The following is a 25,671-nucleotide window of genomic DNA, read 5'->3' as shown; positions in this document are numbered from 1 at the left end:
ATTAACATACAGAACAGCTGTGTGATTAGCGTAAACCAGGTGGATTCCCCTTCCCCTCACAGACTGTCTGATTGGCCGTCAGGCCTCTTTCCGCCGCTCTCGCAGGAGGCTCTTATATTACCCATGATTGCTGCAATGCCGTTTTCCGCAGGAGAACTGTGTTGGCCTTTTGTTTTTTTTTTGTTCATTTGTTTTTTTTCTGAATTGGGTCCATAAGCTCTTACGGACCAGAAGCAGTCGGGCCGATTTTGCAGTGGGGCAGGTTTCTTCTGAGTCTCGTTCTCAATCAAATTCGGCCTGACAGGGTTCATCGACTGTGATTAATCGTCACTTTTTGAAATGGCTACTCCATTTCTCCCCTCTTCCTTCCCTCCAACAGCAGGGCGTCCTCAGCTGACCTCTAATTCGTCTTGTTTGTCACCATTTTTCTTCATCTACTGTCATTTCGGAGACATTTTTGTGATCACATTCTTCCTGTGATTTAATAGACAGCAAGGGACCAAACTAAAAAAGATTTCACAATCTCTGAGGTCCTGAATGCTCTTCTTTTTTGTTTTTTCCAAGTTGGTTAGCTGTTTGTTCTTTTTGCTCTATCTCCACTTTGTAAATAATCTAATTTTTTTAATGGATTAGCTGTTTGGCAAGTAATCGTATTGTTAAAAGATATATGCAGAAAAACAAGAGGAAATAATTCAGTTCATTTATGTAATGCCGGTTCGCAGCAAATGTCAGTCTCCATTAAATAGAAATACTATGTAACTGAATATAAGCAACGTGTATTTATGTTCACTATAGGATAAAGAATAGAAAAAGATAATAAAAATTTAGACAAGAGTCTAAAATGACACTAAATGAAAGAATTGCTGTTCTAATGAAATCATTGTGTGAAGAAGACGACCTCGGCTGCTTTTTAATTGACAGAGGGAGAGGATTCCTAGGTGTTGGTGTCACAGATTGCGGTGATAAATCCTCTGACTTAAACATCCAGTGCAGCAATTGGCTTGTCCAAATTACTGAGGCACGGTTTAACAGAGGAGCCTATAAAACTGAGATATTGCTGGATCAATGGCTCTGTTTTATATTCATTTAGCTGGAGAAAATGGCCATTAAACCCATTTTTTTTGGAACTCCAACAGGCACTAAATTAACTTAGACAATTTAGGAAACTCAGAATAACCGATATAAAAAAAAACAAAAAACAGTGGAGCTAGATGGACCAGTGGATGCACGCAGAGTAGGAAAAGACTAGGGCCCAGAACTGAAGCTTGAGGAACCCCACAAGATGAGGCTTTCTGATGCAAACTTCACGTCACACAAGTTTGATACAGTAATACAAAAATGAATCTAAATCTAACTGGAAAAATTCCCAGACTGAGAAAAAGTAGTTTAGAATAATCCAAACCAATCTAACCGTAAGATTTATCAAAACAGAAAGTGCATCACATTGGTATGAACAGATGTTACCTTATTTTACCTGGAGTATCTTTCTTTCTTTATTTCAAAGGCTTGGAGGTAAAGATAAAGACAATCCATTAGGTTTAAAATCATTAGCAGCATAAATCAAAGAGGTTTATGTCTGAATCGTGATGGAAAGAAAAAGGTGATGCACTTTCCAGCACTGGAAAATCAATCAAGGACGAAAGAGAAGTGAGTTCAGGTTCTGGTTCTGGTTCTGGTTCTGAAGAGTCAGTCGGTTCTGTTGTTCTTAACAAAACACCTTATTTTTGGTGAGGCTGTGTGAGCTCTGATTGAACTGGCCTCTCCACATTTCCAATGCGTTTGTTGCTCCCTCACGAAAAGCCAAGTCTGCTCTGCCTGTTGAATTTACAACAGCAAAAAGAAACTGTGCAAGGCAGCTGGTCGTTGGTTCAGAGTCCTGAAACAGCTTTGTTCGAAGCATTTCAAAGCAGCCACTCAGCAGTCTTGAGTGGGACAAAGTGGCTCAGGTGGGGACCTTGGACTTTTAGCTTTTACACACTGAGAGCGTTAAGTAACACAGTCAGGAAAGTTACAGACAGAGAGCAAAGTGTGTCCTCCATCAACTTAATGCCCCCAACTGTCCTTCTTTTACAAACTGCGTCTCGTTTCATAAATAGAAGGTTAATACTTTTTCAGCAATATGAACTGTAATAAATAGTAAAATTATCTTAAAGCAATGATGATGTAAATTTTTAATAGATTTTCTGACTTAGTTTTTGCCCATTAACGTCTTTACTAGATTGCTGCAGAAAATGTGCCTAGCTTTACTACAAGTGTTCTGTGAATGTAATAACTTTATTATTAATGATGAACCAATCAATCAGCTATTAAAAGAAGTCAATGGTTTGCACTTAGCAAGTCACAACAAAACTCAGTTGAACATTTGATTTTGTAAAGCAAAAATACCTATGTTGTATATTTAAAATCAACATCTTGTTGTAGTTGTTGTTTTTAGAGATGCAAATACCTAAATAGCTACCGATCCGCCATTTCAGATGTCAAAGTTGCGGCGCAGTGGTGCAACATTCAAACCCTTATATTCACTTCGGCTGAGCCCCCACTTCATAGAGGGGCAGAGGGTGAAGCGGAGTTGATGACAGCAACATTTAGCCGTGACACCTGACGAAATCGTCTGCAAAATGTACACTTCGTTTCACATGCAATTATTTGAGCTCTTTCTACCATTACTGTCCGCAGCTTCTAGGCACCACAGATGAATGTGTCACAGCAGACCATAAAGAGCTGTGGTCAGAGGCAGACTGTTAGGAGAGAAACTTATTCACCCTATATCTTCTTCCCACATCTTAGACCCCCTGACATCCCAACCCACTCACCAGAACCTCCTCGATTACTCTGTGGCCCTTACTTTTCCACTCGTCCCACTCTTGGTCTTTACTGCTCCTCTTTAAAACTTTCAAACTTCACCAGCAATTTAACAGGCATGCTTTTTTAACTTTAACATATTTTTTGTCTGTATAAATGTGTAATTTTGACGCTTTTGGTGGGTCTGATGTGGTCTTTCAAGTCACATCTTGATAATGTGCAACACAATGCAACAAATTCCAAACCATAACCGAGTTTCAATAAAAAAAAAACTCTTAAAACTATAAATACACCTAACAAATTTGCAATATTACATACAGGTGTTTGAGGATGCTAAAGGCTAAAGCATCTAATTTTTAAGGATCATATAGCCCCGCTTGTCTAATTTGATCACCAGCTCAGTCAGACAGATGCTTTTGGAGAGGTCAGGAAAAAAAAAAAATCAGATATCAACCTCACACCTCAGAGACAACATACAACCCAAAAATATGGTCAACTACCATCAAACTTCCTTCAAGTGCTATCTGCAGGTGGTGGGAAAACGCTATAATAATGCTACTTAATACCATCATACATTAAGCCGGTGCTCGGTCTACACCGACGAAGGTTTGCTCACTTTGGTTGTGCTGAATGCTAGGATATCCTTCCAATCCTTTATCTTTTCATGACTAGTTTGTGAAGAGCAATAGACCTTCGTCACCAGACATTCAAGCAAGTTTGAAATATGGAGAAAAAAATAAATTCAGATATTTCAGCAAATGTAGCGTTCTGCGTGCTAACACAGTAACACACAATATTCTACAAATTTACAATTCACAGTTTACAGGCTTAAATCTGCAAGATACCTCAAAAGTTAGACAGACTGTTGAGAAACATAAAACCTGAAAAATAATAATAGTAATTTAGCAAATGATGTGAATCAGATGAAAGTGGAATATGTTCCTGTCTGAACATGCAGGTCACTGAGATCAGATGGTGAGGATATGTTTCTGCTCAGTGTGAACCCAGACTTGTCATAATGACAGCTCTGAACAAAATGGAGCCTCCTGATGCTTTATTTTAGTGCAACTTTATGTGTGACATTTAATTAGTATTAGAACGATTAGTAGGAATGTGAAGATGAGGCTTTTACTAGCCAATGACAAGTCTGCTTTTCTTTAGAGTCTGAAATTTGCTTCAAATTGGTAGAATTGATGCAAATTCACAAAGGTACGATAGAGTGAAACAACATTTCAATGCTTCACATTGAAAACTAATTTTTTTTTTTTGTAGTGAACATGGCCAAATTTCCACCTTTTAATTCAAAATGTCACGTGCAGTGATAAATTGTGGGTAATATACTTCACCAAAGTCCTCCTGGATGTGGGCTTAGCATAAGTGTGGAAATAGGACCCAAAAGGGGCGGGGCAAAAGGCGGATGAGGAAAACTGGGACACACTAACATGAACGTGCATTTGAAGGGCGGAGCGAGGGTAGAAGTGCGAGTTCTGGGACTGGAGCTACATGAATTATCACGGGGCCAATACTGGTAGTAAAAACTCTCTTTTATAGTTGTGAGATTTATAGAAATTGAATGAGACTATGTCTTTTCGCTCAGTGGTTGCCCAAAGCAGAATGTATAAATCCCTGATATATAGACTTAACGCCAAAGGAATCAGTTTAAAAAAGTTTATTGTACTCTCTTGATCGTCAAATTTCCATTCTGATGGAAAACTTGCTGCATATTTTTGAGTCTCCAAAATCTCCACATAAGCGTAGGATCTCCTCGCCCTCTTTGTTTGCCATCGTTTTCTCTCCCCTCCTTTCCCGCCCCAGTCCCCGCTGAGCCACCTCAGACTGCTGTGAATGAACGGTGTCTTTACTGAGCTTAGAGACAATCAATCAGCCGTGAGCTGTCTCCAGCGGCTGGCTGTCTCCGTCAGACGGGTCCGGAGGGGGCCGAGGGCGGCGAGGGGCTCCGGTGGCATCGGGTGGGAGGGATATCTCAAAATGCATCCGTCTCGCACAGTTGGGTCTCGAAGTGCAAAAGTGCGACTGAAAGTTGGACTCCAGTTGCTAAACTAATCCCTGGAGATAATTACACCTTGCTGTTTTTAATTCCCTCGCTTGCCATTTTTCTGTCAGATGCTCATAAACAAATAATTTACTGCATGTCTTCATTTGTTTACTTTATATTTCATGAGTACACCGATGGAGCGCCGTATGGTGCAGCCATCTTTAACTTGGATGTTTATTAGCAGTACAGACATTGAGAAATGTGTTGCCGTCTCAGGTGAAGATGTGTAACAAGTACAAAAAGAAATTAGTCTTTTACTATGGTTACCTAATTTCACACGTAGCGTGTCTTGGTGGGGGGGGGAAAATCCTACAAATATTAAAGAAAAAGAAATATTTTAGCAGAATAGCTGGAGGCAGAATTATTACTGCTCCTGCCATTTGATTTAAAATAAAAGTAGCTAAAGATTGTTTCAGTTTGTGCTTAACTTTTCTTTCAGATTTGTTTCTATAAATGTCTTAATTGGTGTTTTGTGGCTCTTCTGTCTTGAACCTAAAAAGATGAGCTGCCTTTGTGCTTCCTCATAAAGTAGATATAGATCTGCCTTTCACAACTGAGAGTTTACAATAACTATGTCTAAAATCTACATTATTTTGAAAACAATAATTGAGGACAAACTTATTGTAAAGGTCTTGTTGTTGTATGACCAAAAGCTAAAATTTAAAGAATATATCTCGCCTTCTCACCCTATAAGACTCAAAAACGGTTTTGTGAGTCTCTTCCAAAGGCTTTCCTAGATAGAATGAGACTATGTATGGCATCATAAGTTCTTTTTAACACCAAGACATTTCAAATTTAACAAAGCTGAAGAAAAGAGAGCTGGCTGGAAGCCGTGGCCAATCCAGAGGGACGGTGCAAAGAGGATTGGTGAGAGATCCTCTTTACTGCTCAAATGTTGCAAGCTGTTCTGCTAATGGCCGTCCTGTTGACAAAAGACAGTTCCAAGGGTGATGCAGCTGTGCTTTTGTTAAAAAAAAACTGTTGTTTCTCATTGTATGATTTCTACTTTTAAATAAATCTTTTCAGACAGATAGTTGGATTTCTTTGAAAATGACCGAATGTGTGCAATACTGTAATCACACAGGACTGTTTGGATGCAACGTCTGGTTGCCTCTAAACTCTGCCTGTCGATAATATATTTGGCCTGTTGGACAGACTTCACTGACTGGATGTGTTTTTGGTGCCTCTGCTGCTAAAGCTCAAAAAGTGAGGACATTTTGATGAAAGAAAAGAGTCAGAGTTTTATTTAAACATAATTGATGTCATCATTGAAATATTCATCAAAAGTGAAGCAATTACATGTTTCCTTCATGTGGTGTGGCCCTATCTTTTATACATTTTTACCAGGTGTGCCAAGTAATGGGACAGCCAATGCGGATTCATTTTTTTAAGGGAGCAAGTAAACAATTTTACTCTACCTTTTAGCAGAAATGCATGTTTGAAATCACCATATTTGACCTTTTCTGTTGCAGGTTAATACATGGAGGCCAGTTCCTGAACGGTCTGGCCGGACCAACCATAATGAGCGCCGGGCCGTACCTCTCCACCACGTGGTTCGCCCCCGACCAGAGAGCAACGGCGACAGCCGTGGCCTCTCTGTTCTCCTACCTGGGAGGCGCCGCGTCGTTCATAGTGGGCCCTCTCATCGTTCCAGCTCCCAATGACTCCCAGACAGGCACCGCGACCGCCGCGCCGCCGTCCACCGCCTTCATCCGGAACAGAATCCAGCTGGTTTTGTATGCAGGTACGGGTTGGAGAGCGAGAAGCTTGGGAAGGCATGCGCGATCGATGGCATATTATTTCGACATCGTCTCTGCGCCGTCAGGGGACAGAAATACAATCAGGCAACAGGGTTTCAAGAATCTTACACAAAACGCCAAGAGCTCCAGCTATAATCCTCATAACTGTGCCTCTGAAAAATAGCTTGCTGGGACTGTTATGCTTAACTGATTCAGAAAATTAAAAGCATGATGAAAAGAGAAACAAGTGTGCTGTAATAGACTGAAGCAGCGGCTTTGTTTAATTTAAGGTAGTGTTATTAATTTTTGAAGGATACAGCAGACATAATTTATCAATTGGAAGTTCTTGAAGGTCTTGAAAAGGAAAGAAAGATTTCCTACTTGAGGTCCAACAGGGAAATATTTGTAGTTCATGCCTGTGGAAGAGTGAAAAGAAACTGTAAGAAGTCCCATCTGTAATATGTCTGTAGCTACGTAGGGAGCAAAACAAACATGTGGATGAAAGTTAATTGATGAGACGAGGTCAGTATTAGACGTTTGGCCAACCAAAAAAAACGGACCGCTGCACATCGTCCCGAACAAGAGAATGTCAATCAGGTTTCAGTGTCAAAGTCGAGCTGCACTTTTAGATCAGATGACAGAGCAGGAAAATGTGACACCATTTCCAAGGTTTTCATGGGAGTGTGAGCACCTCAATCTTTTCACCCAGAGAAAAAATTTGATTTGTGCCACTTCATATGTGATGCTAAACTGGATGCGTATTGGACTGTTTTCAAAGCGCCTGCAGTCAGAACAACCAAATCACATTTAATCCAACTTTTACTTCATTGACATGCATCATAAATCTGCACCAGAAGAACCCAGATGTGGCGAGTCCATTCCAGTAATAAAACTCTGAACGACGATGAAGCGCATCGTGTCGCAGTCCCACCACTCAGGGCTCTGACTCCACATCCAAACAGACGTCACTACAGAAGTTGTGGCCGATGCGCCACAAAAGGCCGCTGCTATTAGTTCTACTTTTCTTTTTGTTAGTGTCCGTCGTCTCGTGTGACAATGCTGTTGACTCCTATTGCTATAAAATTGATCTGTAGATGGTAACATCCATCATTACCTCTGTAAACGATGCCCTCCTGGAAACGTCTACGTTCTCCTGCGGATGTGGGTCACTTTGGGTCGTAAACCGTTCACACACGGAAGTCATATTGCGATCACATCTTTGGTAAATATGAACGAAATCAATGTTTTGCAAAAACTTGGAATTGAGCATCAAGATCTGCTGTGTGAACGTAGCATTTGACTTGTGCTTTATAGACAAGAGGCTTGACTTGAATAGCTTGTCTGACACTCAAGCACTATAAACGGTCTTTCTCTGGAGTGATCAGTCGTAAAGGCAAGTAGCAGACTGCAGCTCTGACAGGCGGCGCTTATATTTTCCTACGAAAGGGTGCCCTTGATTTATTAGCCGGTGACATTCACGGACTTAATGATTTATAGCAATCTGTTTATGTTTGATGCAGAGTAATGATAAGTCTGAAGTCTCTCCAGCTGAACACTATGTTAAATGACTCCAGGTCATTTTGAGACAAACAAAACTTACATCTTATTCTGTCGCTCTTCAGCTTGCACTTCAGTTCACTTATTACTATCAGAATAAAAGTTGATCTTAGTTGTCGAACAATGCAGTCAAGATCATTCTATTATTCAGAATTTTCAAGTTTTCTGTCTAAGGAAAGTTTTAAGCAGTAAATATAAAGTTGAAGTTGGAAGATTGGAGAGAAGGTAAACAATGTAGCAGAGCGAAGATAAGTGTTCAGTTTTCCTCCAGCGGCCTAAGCCTGTAGCAACAAAACTCCAGAGAAAACTCAGGATAACCTTGGCTGCTTTAGCTGTAAGGAAAGTTTCAAGCCTAGTCTTAAAGGTTTAAAAGCTGCTCATGACTTTGTCCCTGGAACTTGTGGAAAAAGGACTTGTTAGCTAGGGGTGAGCCAGAAAGTTGACCCGGATACTTAAATGAGAAGCAGGAGTTTTTACTTGTTTTAAAAATATAATAATAACAAGTTATGCATCCATGTTTTTTTCCCTAGTTGCAGGTTTAGATTACTTTGTGTTGGGCTATCACCACAGGTGTCTGATTCGATACCAATATTGCAGCTTTGAATACTGAACCGCTTCATCATCAGCACTAACTATGCTAACTTTTATTACGTATTTTGTAGCATGGCATGTTAGAAAAGCCTAGTTACTCAAACAGAAAACAATAGTCAACAACAATATGTATAAACTGATCGATTATTATTAACCAGTTGGTCTGTGTGTGGGATACAGGCACTGCTGAACAGAAATGTGGGCCGGACGAAATGCTGAATGCTTATATCAGAGGTTTTAGATGCAGGTCAACATGATCCAATACTTTTTTGGGGGGTTGATATTGGACCATTTTCTGATGTCAATATTAGATGATCGGTACAACCTTAGTTATCACATAAAAGCCCAATAAAGTAAGTCGATGTTTGAATGATAAAAACTTCAAAGTGTGGGACTACTTTTCCTTTCTCCTGTCAAAACCCCCCCGAAAAAAACAAAAAAACTTACATTTCACCTCTTCCTCCGTATTGCAGTGACAGAAAAGTAACATGGCAGTGCAGTTTTTCTGTCATTCTTAATCCCAAAAGCGTAAACCAGATTACGTCCCCAAGAGAATCAGGTTGTAGTGTCAACCAGACGACATTGTCAGACACTTTCATTTCACCGTCATGCCTTCTAGTCTACAATTTTATCTCAGTGAAGACTCTTCAGAGATGTCATGTTGACCTTTTTTTTTTATTATTTTTTTAAAGAAAGTCACATTGTTGAGTGTTTTACTGTATCTGTGAAACTAACTCCCAGCTTCTCTGTGCTGTGGCAGAGTTGGCGGCGATCGGGCTGTTTTTTGTAGCCGTTCTGCTCTACTTCCCGTCGCGCCCGCCCGTGCCCCCCAGTGTGGCCGCGGCCAGCCAGAGGCTCAGCTACAGGAGCAGCATCTGCAAACTCCTCAGGTAAAACTCCTCATGCTCAGACGGCAAACACAGACCTACCCACACCTCGTCTGCAACACCTCCTAACTCTGTGTCTGTGATTGTTGAGATCCATTTCCACAGAAAACTGCTTTTCCACTGCTGGCCTCATTTCAGTCAGGAGGTGGTGGGGGGTGGGTGATGTTTTTGCAGAAGCTTCAAAGTTTTGTCTGCAGAGTCTGGCTTCTCACTTGCAGATGCTAGAGGCTCCTAAAAAGAGCCAGTCCAGCAATGGATGGCAGCCATTGTTACCAAATCAAAGCTGTCGTCAGAGAACCTCCCCTGCCCTCCCTCTAGATTCTTAACGGATGATAAAATAGTTGCTGTTTTCATATAAGCATTACTCCCAAGAGACGCTTCTAATGTTCAGACAGAGATGGTCTATTAAGACAAGGCCCTGGAAGTCAGTGGCATCTATTTGTTGTTTGTCTATTTCCACCCACAAGAGACTCAAAGAGGAGGTAAAATTGAATCACACTTTATTATAATCCTCTTCACTCCCCCTTCCTACCCTCACCCTTCTGCCGTCTCTTCACACCATCACACTTTCCATCAAGGCCAAGTTTATCCCCCTGGGCCACCAGGAAGCAGCAGCGCCTGAGAATCGGTGCTTGGCTTGTTAAGGAATGACGCCCGCAGCAGTGGCCGGGGAATAAAGGCTGGAGAGGCAGCAGTGGCCGGGGAATAAAGGTTGGAGAGGGAAGAAGACAAGCCGGGCCACAGCAGTCGGGGAGTTGTCTTAACTTTTCTTGGCTGCATTAGTTCTCCTTGAGTAAGAAATCACTCCACTGTGGCGCCTGGATTTGTGACCAGCTCAGAGAGGCTCAGCGCCCCTCCCTCCTCCGTAGGAGATGCTGTTGATAGATGACAGAGACCAAGCAGATAGAAACCCAGGGGGATGGTTCTGGACAGAGGTTACGGATGGGAACTCGAGGTTCTGCTGCAGTCATGATGGGTGGCCTGCCCATTCTGATTTTAGCTGATAACTTTTTTTATTTGTATTTTTTTACAACTGGCATTGTTAGTCGGCAAATGGATTAGCGCATCCATAATTTCTACCTCTTAAATGTTTTCATATTTTGCTTCATTACATCCACAAACTCCAATGCAGTCTATATTGGACATTTTGTAATTAAAAAACAGCAAACAAACAAACAGTAGTGAAAAGGAATAGCCAAGATTTTCCTGTTATTAAAATTGACTCTAAAAACTGGTCATTCATTTGTATTTTGCCACATTTTCACTAAATCTAAACCTGTAGATTGTGACACAATCTAAATCTTTATCTGTTCTTGTGTAGCTGAGGCTCAGTCAGATTGGATTGAGGCTTTTTATGAAGGTGTGTATCTACTAGTTTGGTACATGTGGGGGAATTCCTGCCCATTCATCTTTGCAAAATAGCGAAAGCTCACTGAGATTGGATTCATTTTTTCATTTAACCAGGATAGAAACCTGGCGGGATTAAACATCTCATTTGTTTGGCACATGCATTAAGAAGAATATATTTGGTCCAGCTTCATTTGTTGCACGCCTTGAGAAAACTACCATTGTTTTCTTTCAATAATTGCTTTCCTTTTGCCACTTTTCCATAACATTAACACTTTAGAGAGCACAACTTCTGCTGGTTTGAGATCCCTGTCAAACTACTCCTCTTAGGTTTGGTTGATCCTGCACTTGTGCACGTTCGCATTTTAAGTCTTTTTTCAGCCGGTCGAAAAGTCGGACATAAACGACCGTTAATTCACGATAAATATTTTCCTTGGCCAGCCGTGGCGGGAGAGCTATCCAACAGCTGGAGTTACCGATGTTTGAATCTTGAAATGAAAAAAATATAGGTGCACATAGTAACTTTGAAGGCAGGTGCTGCACAGCAGATCACTTATTATTCCTGACACCTTCCCACTGATGTATCTGCTCATCCATTTAGCCTGTCAAGATCTAAGCACACGCTAATGATCTTCAGCTTGATGCGAGCTTCCAGTCGCTCACATCTGCTTCCACAGCAGCCACCTAATTAAAACCCTGGTTGTGTCTTCGCATTGTGTATTTATATATATATATATATATATATATATATATATATATATATATATGTGTGTGTGTGGTTTTTCCCCCCATTTTTGACTCTGGGAGATCAAACTCCACAGGCCAAAAAAAAAAGCATAAGTATTGATCATCCCTCCTTTCCGGTCAGACACACTTTAGCTTTGAAAGTTGTCATCTTGATGCATTCGTCTCCAACCTGCTGGGCCAAGGACAAATGGCACTTAGCTGATGACACCCTCTTTTTGAGACCTCCTTGGAGACTCCTGCAGAGGTATTTCATCACTGCCAAAAACTGGAAAGTTAAAGCATACCCAGCATGTGCCCGCTTTCCTTTGGATGTCTATATAAGGTCATGTATAAAGATAAAGATGCTTGGGTATTGATTTTCCGCTGTTGTGGCAAGGTTAATGAAGAGGGTGCTCAGGAAGAAAAAAAGTCCACAGAGTTCTCCATCAGAGGGCTTTTATGATTGTCCCGCCACGCTGCCACCAAGGCCAAGGAGCCTCGTGTTGCTCAGAATCTGCAGCAGGGAGAGGGACGGAGTTTTCCGCTCGCTATTTTGAAGTAAAACAACATGCGAGGTCCAACGCTGAAAGAAAAAGAGTGCGCACATTTTCCCAAAAAAAGCTCGCTTTGTTCTCTGCTCAACATTTAAGCCACAGAGTCTTCCTTCTGCAAACTACGGTTCAATAAATACTCGAGTTAGTATATGAAAAGAAAATAAAAACTCTTCGAGTCTGCCGCCTGCTCTGCTCCGGCCCTGCCTCATTTGTCAGCCGCTTAGTGTCTCTAATCACATTGTTTGGGCCGAGTAGGTGGCTCTGATTTTTAAATTAGTTTGCCACCTCACTGGGTAAAAGTGATTAGATTAGATTTTTGTGTTCCCAGTGATTGTATTCAGGTGTCACGAGTGGAGAGGTGCCACACGATCCGAAAGAGGAAAGTGAAGTGGGCACGCTTAAGCTATTAGGGAGCTGGTTTTGTTTTTCCACTGACTGTAAACAGCACAGAGTTTGAGTTAAAGACTGCAGCACGATACCTGTGGACTGTCATCGTCATCAGCTGGGAAATGTGGCTGTTGTTGGGTAATTTTATTTATTTTAATGAGATGGGAATAAGTCAAACCAAGTCAATCCGGTTTGTTTCTTTTATAATTTACCATCAGGGTCAAATTACGATTGATTGATAAAATAATGACAATTTGATAAAAACATGCAAGATAAAATAGTAAAATGTTGATCGTGACTAATTTATAAACAAAATAAAAGGGTAAAAGATCCACCGGCACTTCTATTTGAACAATTTTTTCTCTTTCTTTAGAGACGATCATTTGTTTTGTTTCAATAATGTCAGCTTTTACATGAGTCAAGTTCTTACAGTATGAAAACATCTAGTAAAAGTACCAACAATTTAAGGTAATATTGGCAAAAATATTTGAATAAAGGTGTAAATAAAATAGGATGATCTAAATGTGTTTATCTAAAAACTAAGACAAAGATTTTTCCTCCATATATTAGAATTACAGTGATCTTGTGCGTAGCATGGATTTAATATTTTAGACACTGCAAATGAAATCGGTCATAAAAATGTGAATTTCCAGGGACTGTGAGCTCTCTGTGTTCAGACTTGACTCATTTCCTTTCTCGCCTGCAGTAACTTCCGTTTCCTGATGATTGCGTTGGCCTACGCCGTCTCTACAGGAGTGGTCGGCGGCTGGTCTGGAGTCCTGGACATGGTTCTGACTCCAGCCAATGTCAGCCAGGTAAGATCCAAATTATTACTTCCAAGTCTGAGCACAAAAAAACATGTTGAATTTAAACAGACGGTGATTTTCAGATTGATTTCTGAGCCAAAGTGCACCATTTTTCATGTTTTTTTAAAATGTCAATTATTTGAAAAAAGAAAAAAAAATAGCAGGGAACTTTTCCCCAGTTCCACAGTGTGTCCTTGTCTTAATGTTATTCCTGCTGGGTTATTTGTTCAGATTTCTCGTACCTGTCAGATTGTCGTCTTTGCTTTCCTGACGCTGCCAGAGTTTTGGACGCGTTCAGTTAGCGGACGGTTTGTTGTGCAGCTCGGAGGAAAACACTCTGCATGATTTGTACCTCCCTGCCTTCCACCCGTGTCAAAACAAGCATTATTTTGAGGTTCTCATCAGACAGGTGCTGCTTGTGGGGAAATTACACACAGGAGAGCAGAGGATGAGACACTTCTTGTCACACCTCTGCGTTGTGCCTCTCTCTCGGGAAGCCGCAAAGAAGGATGCAAGTTCGTTCCCTAGATTTAATTTCCACTCAATCTTTTCATCGGTGCTCGTTAACGTCAGTGCTTTGCGTAAACTTTATTGCTGGAATTTGTGCTTGTATTTCATTAAGGACAAACGAGAGAGAAGAAGGGCGGAAGTTGATAAAGTAAAGGAGAGGTATTGCAGTCGGGAAAGCAAAAAAACAACAAGCTGAAATGTTTGTTTAGTGACAGTTTTGGGGTGTCTGAATGAATAAAAGATCATATAATAGTATTTAGACATCTTGTGCGAAGCCCAATGTGGGCTTACCTATTCCAGCTGCTTTTCATCCTGTCTGTCTGTCGGTGAAAGCTTTAGAGGTGTTCAGATCCACAAACTGTGCAGATAAATGCTCATCACATAGGCTTCCTGTGAAACGGTACAGGCATCATGTCTGTCACCCTTCGTATTTTTAAGTAACATTTATTTATGTTGCACTTCTAACATAGACGACTTTTCCTTGCTTGTGCCCACAGAAAAATCAGAGTCATAAATATAAGAATAAAATGTTTTGCTGCTGTAGGAATAATTATTGCTTTTCAGTTTGAAATAAAAGTATTTAGACTGTGTCACACATTTCTTGTGTAAATGCGATAATAGGGTTAAACTGTTTTGCTCTCGGGCTGCACAGTGGTGCAGTTGGTAGAGCTGTTGCCTTGCAGCAAGAAGGTTCTGGGTTCGATTCCCGGTCTTTCTACATGAAGTTTGCATGTTCTCCTTGTGCATGCATGGGTTTTCTCCGGGTACCCCGGTTTCCTCCCACAGTCCAAAAACATGACTGTCAGTTTAATTGGTCTCTCTAAATTGTCCCTAGGTGTGAGTGTGTGTGTGTGTGCATGGTTGTGTGTCCTGTGTGTCTCTGTGTTGCCCTGCGACAGACTGGCGACCTGTCCAGGGTGTACCCCGCCTCTCGCCCGAAACGTTAGCTGGAGATGGGCACCAGCACCCCTCCCGACCCCACTGAGGGACAAGGGTGCATGAAAATGGATGGATGGGTGGATATTTTTAAGTCAAGTATGATTCAAAATTTTAAACCTGATAGAATGATGAAAAACCCTACTTAAATTAATGATTTTAATATAACATTGTCAACCTAAACTTAATATTTAGCCATTAAAATCTGTGGTTTTAATCCCTAGCCTCCTGAAATAAACCCTTCTGAAGTCCGTCATGGTGCCTCGAATGATTAGGTGATGGAGTTGCAAAGGGTTAATAGTTTGAGTCATGCAGAACTGATTTGACCGTTTCCATGGCAATGATCAGAAGTAAGATATTCCCCCAGAACTACAGTGAGCTCATTGTAGCTATGACCTCATCTATGACAAAGATCAAAGAACATCTGAGGTTATGAATGCTTGGGTCTCAAAACAGGAGGTCATATCCAAGCATCTCTCTGAGCAATAGCACTGTTTGATTAATATTTTGATAATGCAACAGATAGGATTCTCCACCGTTTTTTTTCCCCTCTCGTTTGGAGCAGGTTATTTGATCACAACAGGAGTAAGAAAACTTTTTAACAAAGTATTTCCTGGGATCACTTTTGATATCAGTAGCTACAAGGATGAGCATGAGTACGATGAATTCGACGCGTACCTCTTCAAGCCTTCCACAACTTTAAAGCAAACATCACAGCAAGCTGCCCCGGCTGGGGCAGCTTGCTGTGATGAAAAAAGACAAAACTCACAAGGAGAGACCCCCGTAGAAGGGATTGCTTTATCAAAAGCAATCCCTTCTACGGCAAGACCGTCTGCTCTTTGCTCGGGCAAGAAAGGGGAAAAAAAACACTTGCGTGTTCAATTCGCCGGTAAGCACAAAGATGAAGAAGATTTTTGTTGTCCGTGTTGTTGTCCGTCATCTTGACGGACAACAAGACGGACATCAGGGCTGCTGATATCAAAAGTGATCCCAACATCTGTTGCACTCCCCCCTGATTTTTTGAATGGCAGAGAACTTGGCATGTTATTTCCCCTGGGTTTTGGTATTGGATATTTGATTACATCAGGAATGAGGAACAGTTTTGACAAACAACTTTCTGGTAGCAATTTGGAAAAAATTTGCTTGCAGACATCAGGCCGTTGTGGGAGTTTTCAGAAAGATCGGTCTGATAAAAAAGCAGTGTGTGCATGGTTGCTTGTCTCTGTGTTGCCCTGCGACAGACTGGCGACCTGTCCAGGGTGACCCCCGCCTTTCACCCGGAACGTTAGCTGGAGATGGGCACCAGCACCTCCTGACCCCACTAAGGGACAAGAGTGTAAAGAAAATGGATGGATGGATGGATGTTTTGCTGTCATGCAGTCCATGAATCCTGCACACACTCCACACAAACAGGTGTGTGACTTTGTCTCTTTGGCCATTGGAGTCAATGGTTCCTGATGCTCTGCTCTCCTCCACCCCTCACTACTGTTGAAATCCACATTACAGGCGTCAGTAATATTTTATACTCCACTTGCATTTGATTTGGCAGCTTTCCTTGAAGTATGTCCATTAGTTATTTAATCAATCTTTTTCACAATTTAACACCAGATAACACGGGAGCTGCTGCTGGATTTTTCTCTGTGTATATTTTGATTGTTTCTAAATAAATAAATAAATGAATAAAACAGGCCGGATCATTTTGTGCAAAATCTCCTGTATCGACTTCGAGGTCGGAGAGAAATGGTGTCAAAGTAGCTCTGGTCCCTTTGCTGACATCCTGAGATGTAAAATCCCACTAAATGACCTGGAAATGCACCCAAACAGATTAACAAGTTGCATAAACTGATTCTGCAAGTGGTGCAGAATCAGTTTATGATTCTGCACCACTAAACCTATTTTAGGTGGGACTAAAATAGGTTTAGTCCCACCTAAATAGGTTTAGGTGGGACTAAACCTATTTTACCGACAGGAGCAAAGGCAAGAATGAATACATAAATAAAAGTCTAGCTGACTGGTGGATGGTACACCAAGAGGGATGAGAGAACCCTGAAAATTAATAACAAGCATGTTTTTTGTTGTTTTAGTCTCATAAGTACCTGCTGTCTTACACGAACATGAGCAGGATTTTCAGACAGAGCTGAGGCGTTTGGAGAGTATACTAGTCTCTCAGCGAGCGTTGTTTTTCACAAATCGTGTATCCATTAATTAAAGAAGTGCTTCTTTTTTACTTCACCCATCAGCTTATTCCCTGCAGCTACACTGGCAATGCCTCCCCTTGCCAAATCTAATCATTCTTAGCCAGGTTTTGCAGGTAATGAACATACAGTGAACACCTGATATTCATGGGCAACAAATACTTGAGGCCCCCTTATAACTGCCTGTTTTAATAGCTCAAACACCAAATATACCTCATTGTGTCAATACTCGCAGTAGACTCTACCACTGATGGTTCAGATGCCAGATTTACACTTGATCTTCCCCTTCTGACATCTCAAGTGCGCTCTGATTACCATGACTACTCTAAAGATATTCCTGCTGTGTGTAAGAGTGATCTAGGCGGCTCAAAAGAACATGTGACATGTAGCCAATCAGAAAGCGATGTGATGAAAATATTTCTCTTCAAAATACAAGATACAGAAGACAAAACGTTCTGCCATGGCATGCCAGAAAGGTCTGATAGACTTTGGAGACGTCCTTTTGTATTGTCTTGATAAAAACGGTTAACAAGCTGTCCCCATTGCGTCTTCTTCGTCGGCCATGTTTATTTGAATATTTGTGAGTGAAATCTGCTTGTTGTCTTTGTTGTACTCGGTGTGGGACTAAACCTATTTTACCGATGATATTTCCATCGTCATACGTGAGGTCTGTCGGGTTTTGAAAATCACCAGACAATTTTAAAATCTTACTGCATGAACCAGGCATTGCCTCTTGGAACAAAGGACAATGGATGGCACTCTTCTTGATTGGCTGCTTTGCAAACGCCAGCCAATAGCCTTTCAAGCAGCTTTGCGATTCCCAAACTGGATTTTCTTTTGAATATTTTTGACATCTTCCTTGGAAAAATCCCCAAATGGGCAAAGTTTTCACACATAATTTGGAGTTGCATTGCACAACAACAACAACAAAAAAAAATCCATAAGTAGGTTTGGGGTCTACTGTGTACCATGCCCACAGGTGTGTATCATCAGAGGACGTAGATATGCAAGGTGTGTTTATAAGAGTGTTCTTAAATGGACGTTCATAAGACAGACATAAGGACAGCCACAATTTTCACTTTCAAAGTGGTTCTTTTGTCTGTGCGTGTAAAAGCCCTCATTAAAGCACAAAATAATGTGTAAAGTGACGATGATTGCTCGCGTATTAGTATATAGTTTTTTTTTTTTTAAAGCATTTGCGGGATCTGTGTATGAGGAAACCTGTCGACAGGCCCATTGAGCGCCGAACTTCCCGTCACCATGACGACTACGTTTCAGGAAACAGGTGCTTCTCTTTGCTCATCAGTCATCTGCTTTCTCCGCTTTAATGGATATGCATTTTTAATTCGAGCACCCAGAACTGTGATTCAATGTGTCTGAGCTTCTTTTAGTTTAATTACCTCATTTTGTTTCCCCTCGGAATCGATCTCCAAGCCGTTTTCCAAGGTCCAATTCGACCAGAGTGCAGAAGCTGCCTTTTTCTTTTTTGCGAGTTCAACATGTGGCTTTTGAAAATTACATGAAGCCGTTAGAAGAACGAATGTGTCGTCGAAACAGAGCTGGTAGTAATATTTGTTTAGACTTTAGGTTTGAATGGATTATTGAGAGAACAAATTAAAGACGACAAACATGAAAACTGGTGTAAAGCCTGGAGCTTTGGATTTACCTTTTTACAGCGGCAGTCGTCTGAAGCTTATTAACACCCTTTAAATATAGCAGAGATGATTAGGCTTCAAATCTGCCCTTTCTAAGGCTTCCAAAGCACTAAGAATAACGCGGTTAATTAACTCTACATCCGCTCATGGTGCACAATAATTCAGATTTAGGAATAGGAATGTCTTAGGAGCCTATTTATGTTTCGCTTCCTCAATAAGGGCAAATTTTGAAAAAAAAAAAAAATAAATCTTTCTACTGTGCTGCACAAGCTTGCATTGACAAATAAATGTTCGGTTATAATCCTCCTGATTAAAATGTTTCTTTTTGGATCTTTGCTACTCGTCTGCATTGGAAGATGAGGTTACGTTTTGAGAAATCCGAAGGACACGGCACAGGAAGTCATTTACATCAAGAATTAATAGCATTTAGGCATTCATCACTCACTACGCCAAAACGCATTTTATGTTCAATAACTTTGGCAGTCCACTTTTATTTATTATTGCCTTCAGTGACACATGGGCGCAGAGGATGATTAAGCAAAAAGCGCCGGATCCTTCGTTTTGACTCGGTTCCCTCGCTGTGTCGTCCTCCATCTGGTCGGAATTGGTGAAAAGTGAGTTATTGCCCCGGGGAGGCTCAGCGGTGCCGCTGGCACTTGCTTGTTTTCATCTGGGTGCCTCGCCCTGATTGGTTGTGTGTTTGTGTGTAGGTTTGCAACACATGCAGCATTTTACCTGCCATTGATTCTCTGACAGTCCCCTGGCCATAACATCCTGTCTCCTGACTTTGAGCAAATGTTCCAGCGCTGGCTTCCATTCCTCTAAATAGAAGCGGGACAACAATCCTTTAGACATGCGCACACACACACACACACACACACACACACACACACACACACACACACACACACACACACACACACACACACACACACACACACACACACACACACACACACACACAAGCAATACTGTCAGACTAGGCAATTTAGCTGACATGGTGACTGAAAGGTCTCAGTAGGCTTCAAACACTTAGTGCTCGCTCTCTGTCTTGCTCTGTCCTCCCTCTCTTACCTTCTTTTTTAACCCACTGTTCAATTTCTTCTTCTTTTTTTGCTCGCAGGTGGATGCAGGCTGGATTGGTTTCTGGTCTATTGTTGGCGGGTGTGTGTTTGGAATAGCAATGGCCAGGTAAGTCAAATACTCCTACGTTTACTGTACATCACACCAATTTAGCCTGTAAAGCTGCACAATCAGGTCCAGACTTCTGAGATTTAAGTGTGATTATACAACATGACTAGAGTGATGGACGCTCTAATTTTCAACAAGCAAACTGGTACTCTTCTCTATTAACACTTTAAATTATAATTATTAAGCGGAAGGAAAAGGTTTTCGAGGTTTTTGTTGTTTTAAATTTGTAATCTGTCACATAAATCTCTTTTCACATCTGGAGACTGGTATTTGTGCCAAGGTGTCTCGCAAAAACAGTTCAACCTCTTTCTGATTTTACCAAGAGCATCACTGAACTGTAGTTTTCTAGTTCTACCACAGATTCGCCACCAGATGGACCAAACCAATCCATCAGTGTTGTTGTCCTACTGTCCTTGTTGTGATCTGACTGGATCATCTTCTTCTAAATGTTTGCTGCCTCCCCTACGTGGCTTGTAGCAACCTGCAAATCTGACTTCTGCTGCCTTTTTTTAAACAAAAACTTCCTTCTTGTAATTCTTCCAGTACGATCAGACTTGTGGAGTGGAAGCTTTGTAAAAAGATGCTCCAGTCTGAGCCATCGAGCCCCACAGCTCTCTTAGAGTTACGACAGCTGACAACGAGTGGAAGCAGCACCACAGTAAACGATGTAGTAGGTATGCCGGGCCAATCGGTGGCGCTGTAACGCTGGCAGAGAAGGACACAATAAAACCAGCAAACGGCTCCATTTTTGTTACTTGTGAGAATGAGGAGGATGCAGGACAGGGACTTCGTCGTTTTAAAGAAGAACACAAAGGCAGCATTTTGAAATGTATCCACTCTGAAACCCAGTTTCAAAAATAATCATTTATGATCTCGAAAAACGCAGAATCTGTACATGAAAAACCCGAACGCCAAAAAACTTTTGCAGATACACCTGAAACTGTATTTCTGTGAATGGACCTTTGATTAATTTATGCTTTAAATTATAATTAGTTTATTTCTGAAGTCAATTGTTAGTTATTTTATTTCATTGTATTTATTGTAAAAAGAAAAGGTCTGCACTTCTCTGTGTTGATCTGTCACATAAAATACGCCTTAGTTCACATTTGTAACATGCGATTGTGAAAGAAATGTCTGAATACTTCTGCAAGGCCCTGTATGCACATCCTTCTCATCTACACTACAAGACTTTAACACCAAGTGCCAAATGAACGCGGTCTGCAAAAGCAACCCTCTGCAGACTCACGAGACGACCGGCCTTTCGCATATCTGATTTTTAAATGGCAGTTCAGTTTGTTTATTAAGCTAATACAAGCCAGCTCAGTAGAAACTTGATGGAGCCACTGAGGCATTAAATTAGAAAATAAGCATTCACTGTAACACCTCATTAACAGCTGCACTCCTTATTCGCAGCTCGGTTGCACACACATTCTGTGTCTAATCCTCAATGTCGTGCTGTGTCAGTTATTCAGAAGAAAAGGTTGTCTACAACGAAAAGAGGATGCAGGCTTATTCCCTCTCTGTAAGATGCATTTTGTACGCACGAGGAAAGTCACCAGTTACAGTTGGTGAACTGTAAAGAACGCAGTTGTTTCAGATCAGGCCTCGCTAAACTGGGAATTGAGGTTTGGTGTCAATTTTCTCTAAAATGTAAAGGAGGCCATCCAAATGTGAAAACGGTAGCGACAGAAATGGACGGCAACAAAGTGGATTTCAATTTAGGAGGTAAGATGAGACGGCAAACATACAAATTTATCTTTCAAAACATCTGCGAGTCTAACATATATGACAGCTGACACACTGTCAAAACAGTACGGAAGTACAAAAGGCGGTTGTCAGTGAGGTGTCATCTGAAGACATCCTCGGCTGTCACTGCGCTGCCTAACCAGTGAGACGAGCCACTTCTGTCCCCACACTTTAGCAGCATTATTTATAACATCAATTGCAAGCGATAAGGCCTACGTGAAGAACAGTGGAGCGTCCACTTGAACTTAACAAAGAGGATCTGTCTCTGTTGTTTCCCCCTCTTGTCATCTGCTCTCTTTTTTAATACGAGCCCAGTGACAAAAGAGAGAGTGGAATTGATGCTGATGCAAGTACCACTTCCCTCTCCGCTGATGGATAGAGAACCACGCGGCGAAGACAAAGCGTGGAGTCTGCAAAAGACGAAGGGGGGGGGAAAAACTTGTTCATGCTCTGATGGACGCGGGCCGACGGCCAATCGTCGCTTCCGGGCAGTTCTGGTGTTTTCTTTAGGTCGTAATCAGTGAAATGAGCCCGTACCCCCCTCTTCCCCGATCTTAATCAATATGGCCGTTTGCAGCACGAGATGAAAGCATTTGTAAACAAAACTGATAAATTGCGGTGTAGATTATGCATTCTGAGAGTCATGGGAGGGAATAATTACTCTCTCTCGTTGGAGCGGTAGTTTATACTCAAATGAATTTTGGCTTTGGCAATTATCCCGTCGCTTCTTTCACTGGAAAAATGTATTGAACAGGACTGGAAGGAGTTTCAGTCCAAAAATCATACTAATGAGGTTTCTTAATCTTCCAACAACTCAAATATAAATATTTTTTTACACTAGGTAATTTTTTTAAATTTCAATTTTAATTTGGATTTTTTTGTCTTACGGTATCATTCTGAAGAAGAATGAGAAAAACAGCATAAAAATTTTACTTTAAAGTAAGTATATTCAACCACATGTAGTGGGCAAAAGGTTTTTGCTGTGTAGTGCAACCCAACCACATGCAGCGTCCATTTAACCACACTCACTGGACTTATTACACGTGAACCAATGAAGGAAACTGAAGTATGATTAAAGAGCTGAATTGCTGTTTTAGTGTCTTTTTTATTGCAGAAATCTGGTGTTCTCATTACCCATATCAGCGCTCACTGGGCCTGTATTTAGAAATTAATCTCAGAGATGCGATTTGACAGCCCTTTGATTTTAAAACAGTTTTGCAAGAGCTGCTTTACATGAGATGAAACAAAAAGGAGCTAAATAGAATTTTAATTTCTTCACTGACTTCCTCTGTTCATCCTCTTGTATCTAAATACGAGGTTTGATTTATATTTGTTTAATGTCTGATCTTGTCATCTTGCTACAATATACGATCACTTAATTCCTTCCACTAAAATTGTGTTTTATGGTGTCTTATGGTTTCAGTGTAAGATATTTATACCCTGTAAAAGTTTAGAAGAAGTTCACAGCAGGGTTAGATTATAGAAAATATCCTAAACTTTGGAGATTTCACGCAACAGTCTGTAATCCAGTTTATCATAGAAAGATCATCGGCTACAGCGAGAGCCGTTAATCTGCTTTTAATCCCGGATTGCTTCAACCTCTTTGGGAACACGGAGCTCAGCGTTTACCTACAAATTGGCTCTTTCCGGTGGGGCGCTCTCATGACGGCGTTTGTCAAACCGGCCGCAGTCCGAGTCTTCGCGCCTGTCATGAAACGCACATGGCAGAAAAACTAGTATCTGTTCGTCAGCTGATGGGTTCAAAGTTCCTCGCTGCGCCTTTTTCTTTTTCTTTCCTAAAACGAAACAAAGAATGTGGAAAGAAACAACTTAACGAGCTTCAGCAATTATCCTCCCATTACAATTCCCAAGAGACGTGTGGGTGGCAGAAAAGCAAACCAGGTCCAGGTAATTTTCCTGCACGTCACGGAGGCCCGAGGTGCTCAAATCTCCAGCTCGATGAGACGATACAGAGCAAATACAAATGATGATCAGCTTCGGCCTAATAGGTTTTGCCTGTAACCAGGGACGATTTGTGATTGCGTGTTGGTCATCACATTACTCCATCTGTGCTTACCACGCTCACACGGCGGACAGGCCTGAACGATAATATCATCGCCTGCATGCACCAGAGAGCAGAAAATGCAATTTGATTCGACGCTAATTAGATGAAGTTGTGTTTGCTGGTAATAAAATCTGTTACAAAGATGGAAAATACTGACTTTTACTTTGAATATCACCTCTTTAAGTCGCCTAATTTCCCAAATGGCACAGTTTATGAGAGAGAGACAAAGTTTTAACAATATTTTTTTACGCTTTGAAAGAATTTGGAGTCCTCTTTTATTTTTATTATTTCTTTTTAGAGGCTCCATAAATCGTGTACCGTATTTTGACAAATGTGTGATCAGCCTTAAGCGCTGCATTTATTGCAGATTTTATGTCTAATACTAAGTTGCTCCTGATTCCAAAGAATGTTGAAAATGCCTGCTTTGTGTTTACATATCTTGACGTCATTTTAAATAATCTCTGACGTAGCATTATTTAGTTCAGGTTTGATTAGTCCAGTTGTTAGCCGCTAGCAGCTAACAGCTCCACTGTTAGGTTACCATTAGCTTTACAACTTCCCACTGGAGAAGCTGCTGTCACCCTGTTTTCCTTTTTAGCATTTTAACTCAATTCAGTTTATTTATCACCAATTCATAACACGACATCTCAAGCTACTTAACAAAAAAGTCAATTCAGTCCAATCAAACATAGATTCTGATTGGTATCATCAAACACTGCGGTCAAGTTTATCATTCAGATTAGTTTAAAAAGTTTTCTATGGGGGGGGAAACCCAGCAGGTTGCATCGAGTCCTTGACTCCTCTGTGAACCCTCGAGCTCAGCTGACATTTAGCAAAAGCAGCAACAAGCATCTTTATTGAGTGTTCTCTGGGACTAGACGGGGAACTATTCGAGAAAAGCTGCTCGGTGCGAATAAACGAGCCGATTGGAATTCACGCCGCTCGGTCGTCGGTGATCTTCTCCGCCAAAGAGTCGAGAGGCTTTTGCGGGGCGCAGGGGGAAATGTTTTCGCCCATCTCTGGCACCAGAAGTGCGTGAAGAGCTGTGGATGTGAGCCAGCCTGCGGCAGATGGCAAATGCAGATTTTAGCGGTGCGATTGTGGGCTCGGAACAGAGATCCATGTGTTTTGGCAAGAGCAGGACCATGAACTCCTCATTCGGTGTTTCGTCAGGTTAAGCTCTGTGGCCTGTTGCGGCGGGCCATCGAAGCCTTCACACGTGAACACAGAACTAATTTGTCAGTGTATAGAACGCGTAAAAGGCATTAGTCTTGTAAAAATGCCACGGTGGAGCACAATGTGTCTCTCAACACAAGGGCTGTTTTCTGTCATCCCCTTGCTTTCAGCTCATTGACAGAACTCCACCACCCAGCCGAACCGATCAATCATTCGCAGCAGGTTCTTTTATTCTCGTATCGGGTTGCTCGTCGGGTTCAGCCCTCTTTTCTTCTGCAACTCGTCTGTGACCAACGAAATGAAAGCAATTAGTGCCTGTCTTTGCTACAGGCAAATCCAGCCTCATCTAATCTTCCTCAAGCATACATATGTATACCCAGAGGAGAAGAGAGGGCCAGCTGAAACGAGTTTAGACGGGAAAGAAGTCTGGAAACTTGAAAGATCTCTTTGTAAATATGGCCCAGTGGTTTCCCTTCCACACTATAATATGCCGCGCGTCTTGAGTTTGCCTGCTCAGTTGGTGAGACAAATTGAATCAACTCGACGTGTTTTGTCTCCCAGTCTAATGAGAAGTAGAGCTGACGCACTCAGAAACAAGTGGGAGATGGAAATGATCTATCCTTCCCGCGAAACAGTGCGTGTCCCCTGTAATATATTTTGACACTCGTCACAGAGGAACCTGAGTTGCTGAAAAATTGCGTCGCATCATCTTATTCTTGTGAAAGATGCGTCTTGTTTCCAGAGC

The 25,671-nt window shown here is 41.4% G+C and overlaps 1 protein-coding gene across 1 annotated transcript in view; it reads left to right on the top strand.

Moving 5' to 3' along the window:
• The window catches only part of slc49a4 (solute carrier family 49 member 4), a 51,928-nt gene that overhangs the window by 9,910 nt on the left and 16,347 nt on the right, over positions 1-25,671 (top strand). The window contains exons 3-6 of the mRNA XM_008432446.2: positions 6,331-6,602; positions 9,506-9,635; positions 13,353-13,461; positions 19,872-19,939. Of these exons, the coding sequence (XP_008430668.2) occupies positions 6,331-6,602; positions 9,506-9,635; positions 13,353-13,461; positions 19,872-19,939 (579 nt within the window). The remainder of the gene's footprint in view (positions 1-6,330; positions 6,603-9,505; positions 9,636-13,352; positions 13,462-19,871; positions 19,940-25,671) is intronic.

This window comes from Poecilia reticulata, chromosome 2 (assembly GCF_904066995.2).
Source record: "Poecilia reticulata chromosome 2, P_reticulata-male-v2, whole genome shotgun sequence".
NCBI classification, from domain to species: domain Eukaryota; kingdom Metazoa; phylum Chordata; class Actinopteri; order Cyprinodontiformes; family Poeciliidae; genus Poecilia; species Poecilia reticulata.
This window is presented reverse-complemented; position numbering and strand designations above follow the sequence as displayed.